Genomic DNA, 11,880 nt, shown 5'->3' on the forward strand with positions numbered 1-11,880 from the left:
TAGTTGACAGCAACTTTGGAACAAAAACCCTTCAAAAAATCGTTTTTTTTTTCTGAAAAATTACCCATATTGGCCATTATATGACCGTATCGCCGATACATACTGATAGGTGCTGATATATACCGATACGTACCGATCGATACATATCGATACTCACCGATACTTACCAATACATACCGAAACGTACATTTTACCTCAAATTTATATTTTTCATAGAGTCATATCGAGGCATGTCGTATCGTATCGATGTGTATTAGTGGTGTATTGATGCATATCGGTATGTATTGTAGGATATATATTAATACGAAATTATTTAAAAAATTCAATGTATCGTATCGGTGTGTATCGTATCGGTCGACTAAATTTAAGATACGTATCGGAGGGTATCGTATCGGTATCGGAGATACTTAAAACCATGAATACAGGTATTATTATGAATAAGTCTTCCATTGAAAATACAGGTCTTATTTTAGATTAGTAGATGTATGCTGTATTACAGTCACTGAATTGTTGATTCTGACAAGTTTGTGAATTAACCGGTATTAACTCGATCATCAATTCGGCTTTGCGCGAGCAAGGTGTGACACCATCATTGATCTAAAAAAAATTTCATTCAAGTCATCACCAAAATGTATCATAGTAAACCATCCTTCAAAACAGCTCAAAAATTCAAAATTTAAGACGAACGTAAAGAAGCACAAGAGGCCACCTCACTTGTTTATACTTGTCGGCATATATAATAGAGAGCAAGTAAATTCCTCAGATTGGAACCTCTGATTCAATTAGCCCTGTGGCTGTCAATGGATGAACCAACAGACAAACGACTTGACGGGTCATCGCTTATCTTATCAGTCTCTTGTTGGGACTTGATTGAGAGAGAGAGAGAGAGAGAGAGAGAGAGAAGAAGAAGAAGAAGAAGAAGGTGGTAATGTACAAAAGTAGAAATCACTGAGAAGGAAACAGGAAAATGAAACGTAAAAGTTACGACTGCTCTGTTTCTCCACAAAGGAACGTCGAGGGGTAAACATAACACAAAGACAAGAAAAAGTTTCATAACTGAGTTTTGTTTCTGAAAGATGAGACAAATGGGAATATATTCCCTGAAGGAGAGAGACGAATAATGTGAAGTGAAGTGTGTGATCAGGTGGAGTTTTGGCCTTTAAATTGATTTCTGGGAACTGATAGCACAAACGGGGTGGGGATCCCCAAATCACATAGGACAGGACTGAAGAACCAGAGTCGGCACTCATGATCAGCTGTGGCACAACTGTAGAAGCAGAACCACTATAATACTGTAGAGAGAGAGAGGAAAGTACTACATATGATGATGAATAAGTGGGTAGTGGGTAGTGGGTAGTGGGTAGTGGACTCTGAAACCTTGTATAAAGAGTAGAAGTGTAGAAGGAAGTGAGAATCTGTGACTGGTTGGGATTTGGGAAAGGTTTAAAGGGTTGGAAGGAAGGAACAATGAGAACAGGGAAACAGCTATGCATATCTAATGCGTGAGACTCAGAGTAGATGCTATTTCGGTCTCAACTGTCGACTACTCCGAGCCCTCACAACGGACAGTTCCATGGTTATCAAAATTGAGTCCAATCCATCCTTCTGCATCTGCAGCTGTTGCAACCGGTGGAATGATGATAGGAGCTCTTTCGGATGCGTGATCAAATTCTCTTAGTCGTCTAATGTTTATCGTGTTGAAACCTTGTTTTTATAACTTATTATAATTTCTTTTCGTAAAAGTGAAATCTTTTATAAGATATCCCGAGTGTATTCACATAACGTTTAGGACAATATGAGCTCTTGAAAAGTATTCAAGAATAACATACATGATGGTTATTTATTTATTTATTTTACACTAAAGAATTTTTAGGAATACGATAAGAGGTAATTAATGAAAGGTTCCATGTTCTAAAGTCACATATAAAAGTGTCATTAAAACGAAGGGTTTCAATTTGGGTCTAGAATCGAAAACTATCCAAAATCGACCTGCTAAAACCTAGAACTCATCCGTCTCGTTACTAAGGCTACGTATGCTAATCAGTCAGTTCCAAAAATGACATCTAGTGTCAAAAACAAAATTTTCAGTTTTCTGTGTCAAAACATTGTTTTAAAAAAAATGGTGTTTGGTAAACTGTTTCAGGAACGAATTACCCTAGTTGTTCACTTTTTTTGTATGGATAAGGTTTCGTCATTCCATCATTTTGCATTTTTAATGTTTTTTTTTTTTTTTTTTTCCCCTTTTTGTTATAGAAAATAAGAAACATCAAGTTGACACCAAATGCTTTATTCCATTTTTCTGTTATCATGAAATGAAAAATGTCAGAAACGTTTTTCTGAATGACTATTAAACGCAACCTAAATGGGACAGTTCTAAGAATTCGTTTTCATCTGAGCAATTAAATGAAATGTGATGGTTCTAGGGAGGTCCTTCCCAGTGGATCTAGAACTAAAAACCCAAATAACGAACTTGCTAGAACTGAAACCTCTAAGACCCATTTATGATTCTTAAGTTTCGTATTTAGGATTAATTAACAAATAATAGATATGACTTATAAAACATTTATGTTGTAATTAAAAAGAAAAATTATGTAATATTGGAGGGAACTTGTGGGCCCTGCACGTGTGGAAAGGTCAATAGAAGCATGTAACAGAAACATCAACAGAGAAATCATTTTACATTTCATGAGAATTGAGTGGTCATTTTGAAATTATTAGGTGGCCCATCAATAGTTTTTAGCTACTTAGGAGGAAGATATGGCAATTCTAACAGTTATCAATAATTCGGTCGTGGATCATTGGCTGGGTGAATTTTGAGTTTGTGTTTTATGGATTGATTTGTACTTTTAGAATATTATTATATGTTCAATATTGTCAGAAACTAGATGGGAATCTATGAAAAAATATTCCTCAAAATGAACTGTAAAAGTAGAATGACTACCCCACGTCCCCACCAGTAGCATATGAAGATATGATATGGCCATGCATTTATATATTTAATTTCCTATCTAGATTACCCCTAGTCTTGATTTTGTGTCCAAATATGGGGGAGACAAAGACGAGAAACCTATCAGATCAGACATATATCTCACTCATTCCTAAAAGAGAACAAAACTTGCTATTGTTCGGGTTGCGGCCAATGAAATAGAATCTTGGAAGATACTTAAAATCTAGAAAAATATTTGTGAAAAACAAAGGAAGGTAAATTATTTCTTTTCATGCTGAGAGCTAGGGTTGTAGTTACTTGCCAGTAAAATTTGAATAGCAACTAAATTCCCCCCTCCCTAAAAATATGAAAAATGAATGAGGATTGGAGAAGGAATGGTTTATTCACATTTTCTCACATTCGAGCCCCAAGCATGCTAGATTCTAGACTTCCGTAACTTCTAACACCCTAATTTATAGGTCATTAAAAATCTGTGAATCGAATTAGAAATCAACTGATTCAGTTTGGAATTGACACTGACGGATTCACCTTAGAATTGACATTGATCGATTCAGTTTGATTACTCTTACTGTTTTAGACTATTGAGCAAGGTTCTAAAACTAGGGATTGGTAATGTTGATATTGATCTATTACCAATTGAATCAGCTTAAATTCGACTGTATTGGATAGTTTTACCTTCTTTTTTTTTTTAATTTTTTATGTATAATAAATTTTAATTTTTTATTACATTTGTACCCTAAGACATTACCCATGTAATGCGATTGATATCGGTATATTTATCCATATTTTAGAACTACGTAACAGTGTTGTATTTTCCTTAACCAGTAAATAAATAAATTATGTTGCATTTTTCATCCTATATTATTAGGGACCCAAAAGAATTCATTCCCATAAATCAACTTACAAGATAAAGAAATCCAAAGAAATCATATCGACCCACATTGATTTTCTTGTAAAACTGATATGAGATCAACCCTCCTATAATTGATATGATCCCACCCAATTCAATCACTTCCTATGTAATATGCTCTTTTGATTAACAAATAAAGGATTCAAACCCAAACACCCGATATGCCCGACCCGGTATTGCAACTCCTTCACATGTAGTCACAGTAGGCGTACGGCGGGCAGAAAACGGTACACAGACAACCACTGCAAAAGGAGTGCCAACTGGCAAGTACGTAGTGAGGCATTGGCTGCAGGGTCCACGCAGGATAGAGAGGTAAAGGTGACGTCAGCGTGACCCCCTCCCCATGAAGCGTTAAATATGAAGAACAAATACAACCATCCAAAACCCATATTTTTGTTTTTTTTGGTTTTGTTTTTTGTTTTTCGTTTTTCTTTACTAGGTGGTTCTGATCCACATAAAACTAGTCTAATTAAGAAACAACAAAAACTGATTTGAGAGATCACAGTTTATTTATTTATTTTTAAAGAATTTCAGAGTTTAACATAAACAGGGAGGTGGCTTTAGTTAAATCCCAAGTTGTGTAAGAATTTAAGATCTCATCTAAAATCATAACTCAATTTAATGGGGTAAGTTATATGGAGATTCTAAGCAAGGATTAACACGAGAATTATGTAAAAAGATTAACGAGTTATGACTAATTATAATAAGTGTCGTTATTAACCTGACACACCACTATAAATCAGCCACAAACTTATAACGATAAAGTTCCAACTGTCTACTAGACGTAGTATATAGTTTGGTAAATCGAAACGTCCTACATGCATTACGGGATGTTCTTGTCTTCATAAAATGTTTTTTGTGTATAAAATGGCAAAATATTTTTTTTTCGCTTCTTGAAAGAATTATTACTCTCCAAGTTTGTATGTGCAAATAAAAACTAAAAAAAGGTAGTCAATGCGTCTTAAAACTAAAGGATCATACTTTTAATTTAGGACGTGAGGTTGAACTTGATATGCGTGTGTGTATCTATTATGCGGCAAGTTGAACGAGCTGAAATTGTGTAGACATATTAAACCTAATCCTCTGCTCTCATGTACGTATAGTTTCAGTCTAAACAGAGTTTGCTAAGTGCCACATCAAAGCATTAAATTGATTAAATTAGGCTTTTGAGATTTGACATATGGGTTAAGAAAAACTACAAGGCAATGCTTCAACTTTTACCAAAAAGTATTTAAAGTGATTTTTCAAATTTTATCGAAAAGTATTTAAAGTGATTCTTTAAATTTTATCAAAAAGTATTTAAATCGATTCTTTCATATTCATGTTTTTACCATGGGCAATTATTATCACTCTCCCTACACTTAAGCTATATTTACTCAAAACTTTCACACCCTAAACTTGTTTTCTGATCCCCCAACAATGCAAACTTCCGTCTTTCTTCCTCCAGAGACAATTCAAAATTCTAAAATTACCCCTACCCATCATCCTCTCCAATCGTATTTTCCCTCCAACAACCCAGCATGTAACTCAACAAAAGCTTTGTCCATTCGAGTCATGCTCGATCTCCTCGAAAAGGAGGAGACATCTACATGTCCTAAGCCCTTATCTAGGTGGCAATTCCCAAAGAAACCATTTAATCACTTTCTTCCGACGCAAGCTAGTCAATGAGAGTGGACAAAGGTACATCCCCCCCAACCCCTGCGGGTGTATACCTACGCGATGGATATAAGCAAAGTACTCATGATGCAACAATGGAGAGGTGGGCTAGCTTATAAATATCCTCAAAATGTTCTTGAAGATCAGAAGCTAAATCATCCGATATGTGAAGAGCCGTGGCCTGATAGAAATCATACATGTAACACATCACATGGAGACAGATAAGCGTACAATATAATCGCTTTGGAAATAAGAAAAGTGTACCTAAATTCATGACTGAAACAAAACAATCCGTTGTTGGTCTAATTTATCCTCTTTTCCTTTTCACTTTAGATTTCTCTAATCATTCCCTTAATGAAGTAATGTTAATTATTTATAAGGGTGAAGATAAGGACCAACTCTTAAGGAAATTAAGATTTTCTTCCTATTAAAAAAATAACACCTTAGATCCACACATACAATATCAGTCATACAATTAAGCCTCAACTCCATTAACACAACTAAACCAATTTTATGAAAATAAAAAATGGGACTATGTTAATCCACCTTATGGAAATCTTACATGGCCTCCATGGTTGAGAACGTTAATCTGATTTCTGGTATCTCTCTTTAACATTGGTAAGGTGAAAAATCTCCCAATAAGACCCAATTGATTCAAGATCTACTCCCATTTTTTAGGTCACCACCCTCGAAGCTTGATCTCTTTTCTGCAACTCTGTTACTTCATTATTACCAAAAAAAAAAAAAAAAAAAAAACTTTACTCTGTCAACAGTTAAAAGCCCCAGAGTGAAAAACCCACAGCTCACTCATGACTCACCTCACCAGTCACAACATAAGATATTTAATTGTTCTTTTTCTTTTGGCCAGTGTTTGAAAGGTTTTTACCAAAAAAAGAAAAGTGTTTATAAACTTGGTTAAAATAATGTCTCACACAAATTTCAATACGCAATTCCAACTGTCCATTGCTCTTGCATTCAGATATGATTTGATTCCTCACAGTCACTGACTGACCTTGAAAAATAAACTCCCTCAGACCTGAGTCCCTCCACCATGATGATTACATCGCAGTTCTCCAGGTTCTGCAGCCCTAGAGGCCTCTCCCCTCGTTAGTAGGATAGGACTCTCAGTAGTTCAGTGATAATCAGTATGCACAGTAAGCAGTGATCAGTAAGCAGCAACAGTACTTAACGCGCATGATCAATAATACAAAGGAAAATCACCCTACCCCACCCCCACCCCACCAGGCAACCATCACCAATTATCTTATCTACTGTACAAAGAAGAGAAGAAACTGCTTCAAAACACTACTAAAGTTAGACAAAACGCCACCCCTACGACCCCACAACACATAAAGACAAAGGTAAAGCCAACCCAATTGTCAGAAATTTGAATAAGATGGATCTTCCCCCTCCCACCCTCCCCCCAGCCCTACCATTTTGCATCATCAGATGCTAAGCAGATCAGGTGGTGGTGACTGAGGTGCTGTTTGTTGTGGTTGTTGCTGCACTTCTTTTGTCTCTTTAATGGCTGTGTTCGGAGTTTCTGTGGTGGGGGCAGCAGTAGTTAAGGAGGATAATTCGTTCACTTTTGAATCTCCCTGTTTTGAGTTGGGCAGCTTCGGCAATTCTGTTAAGATTTGAACCACTTCTCTCATTGTGGGCCGCTCCACAGCCTGTTCCTCTACGCACAGCATAGCAACATAGAAGACATGCATCACCTCATGAAGAGGAACTGAGGAGAGTCTGGTATCCAAGATCTTTAGAACTCCTTCCTTGTTTGAATCAGTCATCTTCCTCACCCACTGGACAATGTCAACCCCATCCCCAAATTCACCCACTGGTTTTCTACCACTCACCAATTCCAACAGAACCACTCCAAAGCTGTACACATCGCTCTTCTCATCAACCTTCAGTGTGTAGGCATATTCTGCATATGCAATTCACATTAGTTTCTAATTAATGATCAACCTCAAAATCTAAAAACCACAATATAAAACTCATGAATGACAAAATGAAGTGAACCCCCCATCAGCCCCATCTGAAAAGAGAACTTACAGAGCATATGCTTGAAACAGAGTAACAAAAAGTCCAGTGAAAGAAGCCATTACTGGAATTTGGAAAAGTTTGAATAAAAAATTTTGAAAATTGGGGAATTGATCCATATACCTGGGGCGATGTAACCATAGGAACCGGCAATTGCAGACATGCACTCTGACGTGCCGGAATCCTGAAGAAACTTGGCAAGGCCAAAATCAGCAACATGAGCTTCAAAGTTGGAATCAAGGAGGATATTGTTTGATTTGACATCACGATGAAGGATCAATGGAGAACAGTCATGGTGTAGGTAACAAAGCCCTTTGGCAGCCTCCACTGCAATCTTATACCTTGTGTCCCACTGCAAGTGACCTCCCTTCTTGCCATGCAAGAGTTCACCCAAGCTCCCATTTGGCATGTATTCATAGACCAAAAGATTCGTTTCATGGTTTGAACAGAAACCCAATAATCTAACAATGTGTCGGTGTCGAATCCTTCCCAAAGTCTGTATCTCTGCATTGAACCCATGATCATGAGATGACCCTCTGCTCATCACCGGCAGTCTTTTCACGGCGACCTGATCACCATTAGACATTATGCCCTTGTACACAGTCCCAGCACCACCCTTTCCTATGATGTTATCCTCCTTCAAGCATTCCAATACGTCGTCACAGGTGAAATCCAACCGCTGGAAAGCAGTTAGCTTCCACGCTCTGGAGTCGCTAGCTTTCTTCAGCGACCGAGCTTTGATGATGGCAGCCACGGCAAATGCTATGGAGCAGACAAGAAGGCCGATGACGAGGACGAGCTTTATGGAAGCAGGGAGTGGACCTTTCACATGGGTTTGTCGGTCGCCATTGCCAACCCCAGCTTTGCAAGGAACCAAGTATGGGCCACAGAGTTCGGGGTTGCCAACGAAGGAAGTGGAGTTGAAGTAACTGAACTGACCGGTGCCTGGAACCAAACCAGAGAAATTGTTGTAGGAAAAATCCACAGAAGTCAAGCTCTGCATTGTCGAGATTGACGATGGAATGCTCCCAACTAGGTGATTTCTGGAAAGATTAAGGTAATTTAAGATCCGCATACTCGTGATCTCAGGTGGGATATCTCCAGATAATTCGTTGCGGCTGAGATCGACAAATGTGAGCAGCTTGCATTGGCTGATCTCCGGTGCTATTTCGCCGGAGAACTTATTGTTGCTGAAATCCATCTTCGACAACTGCTGCAACTTTCCAATCTCAGGAGGAATGCGCCCAGAGAACATATTACCATCGAGAAGGAGCTTCTGAACACCAGAGAAGTTACCTATGGATGGAGGCAGAGATCCCGTGAGCTGGTTGTTGGAAAGACTGATCTGACCCAGATTTACAGCCACTGAATCAGTCTCTGGAAAGCTCCCTGCAAGATAGTTATCCTGAAACTCGACCTGAGCGAGCTGCGGCAGGCCGAAGAGCCCCTTCGGTATGGTTCCATTTAGAAAGTTCTCCCCCATCCGGATGCGATTTAGTGATTCGCATCTCCCCAGTGATTCTGGAATGGGACCAAACAGAAAGTTTCCCAATACGATCAGCGTCTCAAGCCGATTCCCAGAACAGAGATCCAGTGGGAGAATACCCGTCAGCTTGTTCGACGACAAATCGAGTAGCTGAAGCTTGCCATTCCTTCCAAGTCCCTGAGGAATACTTCCAGTAAAATTGTTCTCCCAAAGCTGCAACACTTCCAACTCGGGCAAATCACCAATGAAATCAGGAATCGCGCCGTGCAACTTATTCCTGAACAAATTCAACAGCGTTAGATTCTTCAGCCCTGCAAAAGCTCCAGGAATCTCACCGGTGAAGATATTGTTGGAGAGATCCATTGATTTCAAGTTCTTCAGATTACCAAGCTCCGGGGTAAGCCCTCCAGTGAGCCCATTCACCTGCAGAAACAAAGTATCCAGATTCTGAAGCTTTCCGAATTCAGGTGGAATCTCACCGGACAACATACAGTTGGCCATATCCAATCGAATCAAACTGGAGAGATTCCCCATCTCCGGCGGAATACCACCTTCATAGCTATTGTAGTATCCAACATAGAGTTGCTGAAGCTTCGTTAAATTCCCAATCTCCGGTGGTATAATACCGGTAAGCTCGTTGCCAGAAACAGCCAGATACTCAAGAAACTCCCATCGACCATATTCAGGAGGGATTCTCCCGGAGAAGAAGTTCCCCCCGAGGTGAAGATGGCGGAGGTTCGTCATCTCCGACGCCTCAACGGGTAAGTCCCCAGTCATATTGTTGTTATAGAAGTCAAGAACTTCAAGGTTCTTGAGAAGAGAAAGCTGCGAAGGGAAGCTACCATTGAAGACGTTGTTAGAGAGATTCAACTGGCGGAGACCGCTAATGTGAGAGAGCTCCCAAGGGACGTGACCAGAGATAAGGTTAGCAGCCATGGTGAGGTTAACGAGGTTGCGGAGGTGGCCAATATCAGGGGATAAAGTGCCAGTGAGATTCATGCTGGAGAGGTCGAGGGAGACGACTCGATTGTACCCATCGCAGGAAACTCCAGTCCATGTACAATGGCTAGTGGAAACGTTCCAGTTTTGGAGTGCAGCTTGTAGGTCGTCTGTAATGGCTGATTTCAGGGAAAGCAGAGCTTGGTGTTCCGGGATATGAGATTGTTTCCCGGTGACAAATGGGTTGTTAAGCAGGTAGAGCAGAAATAGAATTAGAAATCGCATTTTTCTTTCTTCTCTTTCTTGGTTTCTGAAAACCTTACAGAATTGAAAGCTAACCATAGAAGCTCAAAGGTGGCTTAGGTTAGGTTGGGACTTGGGAGACTGGGAGAGACGAGAGGAGCAGACACTCAGAAGAGGCTGAAGCTGAACTGCTGAAGCGCGGTTTGGTTTGAGGAAGGAAGAAAGAGTGGATTTTATTACTTTTTTTTCTGAAATAAATTAAAAAAAAAAAAAAAAAATCTGAATTTTCGTTGCCAGGAAATGAATTATTTTAATTTATAAAATGTGGAAAATGTATCATCTAATTTTCCTTTACGCCGATTTTACTATCATCAATACCGTTGAAATGGAACTTACAAGTATGAACAGTCAAAAGTAATGATAATTCAGATAGGATCAAACGGTAATGTGTGATCATTAAAATCGTCTGGGTCGGTCAAAGGTTCGACCACCTATCAAGTGGCCCCAGTGAAATTATAGAGTTTAAAAGACAGGAAGATTGGTTTGGTCGTGTATGGGCCCGAGCCCGGGCCCAGGCCCAGGTTCCTTGTTTTTTATGGGAGGAAATGAGATTGGGATGTGTCTGAGTCGGTATTTTGGGAGAAAGTGAGAAAGGTCAAAGAAATATTACTCGAGGAAAGGGAAGGTAAAAAACGGTCAAAGTAGTTTTGACTGACAATGGAGAGACACGAGATTCGTGTTTCAAGGATTCCCTCCAGTTGTCTGTCACTCTCTCTCTTATCCAGTTACTCCACCGTAATTTCCAATTCTACCCCCGTAAAGGACTGGTACGGAACTGTTGGTGAAGGGGAGACAATAAGGTAGGTTTTGGGTTAGAGAGGTCATGAAATTATGGTCCCAGAGACTGCATTGGTTCTGGCAAGAAAATGACCAAACAGTCCTCCCCATTCCCCACAACACCGGATAGTCCGAAACACGCCAAGAAAGGGTCCCGAGACTCTGATTTACTGATGTGACTGAAATACCCATCAAAGAATGTGAGCAAAAAGGCATGTGCGTATTTTTATCAATGCCAATTTTCATGGTTTCAAATGGTGTGGTTTGCTTTCAAATGGTGTGGAGCAAACCAATGGGTTTGGTAGCTTAGTGATGAAAATGTTTTCAATTTATCGTCGTTCTAATCGGTTGATTGTGGGTTCGAGTATTGACATGTCCATTATCGCTCATTGATCATGTGAAAGCCTTATTTACCATGCATGGACTTGTCCCGTGGTCACCACCATGGAGCACAAGTGTGTAGAGCATGAGCATGAGCATGAGCATGATCATGATCATGATCATGATCATCGGGTTTGGGACAATGAACGTGGAAGAAAGCAAGGGATAGGGTCCCCAACACGGCGTATAAGGTCCTTATAATGGACAGCCATTGTGGACCCCACTTCTCTCTCTCTCTCCTCGGTTTGTGTAAGTATATGGATAATGAAGACTTACAGGATAGGGGATTAGGGATATGATCATTAAAGACCAACAAAACAAATAACAAATAGGGTTTTTATGAGTCTTACAAAAAAGGGAGGGGGGGGGGGGGGGGGGTTTATGATCATGATGAAAGCCACTGAGTGTGAGTGAGATGAGATCCAAAGGGACTGGCAA

At 39.6% G+C, this 11,880-nt stretch overlaps 1 protein-coding gene across 1 annotated transcript; it reads right to left on the minus strand.

The window, feature by feature from the left end:
* Positions 1 to 6,450: 6,450 nt before the first annotated feature.
* LOC122059729 (leucine-rich repeat receptor-like serine/threonine-protein kinase BAM1) lies at positions 6,451 to 10,441 on the minus strand. The gene is made up of 2 exons (XM_042622745.1): positions 7,680 to 10,441; positions 6,451 to 7,440 (listed from the first exon to the last, which is right to left on the minus strand). The coding sequence occupies exons 1-2, from the start codon at positions 10,321 to 10,323 to the stop codon at positions 6,959 to 6,961; spliced, it is 3,126 nt and encodes a 1,041-aa protein (XP_042478679.1). The 5' UTR covers positions 10,324 to 10,441; the 3' UTR covers positions 6,451 to 6,958.
* Between the last annotated feature and the right edge of the window lie 1,439 nt (positions 10,442 to 11,880).

This window comes from Macadamia integrifolia, chromosome 13 (genome assembly GCF_013358625.1).
Source record: "Macadamia integrifolia cultivar HAES 741 chromosome 13, SCU_Mint_v3, whole genome shotgun sequence".
Classification (NCBI taxonomy): domain Eukaryota; kingdom Viridiplantae; phylum Streptophyta; class Magnoliopsida; order Proteales; family Proteaceae; genus Macadamia; species Macadamia integrifolia.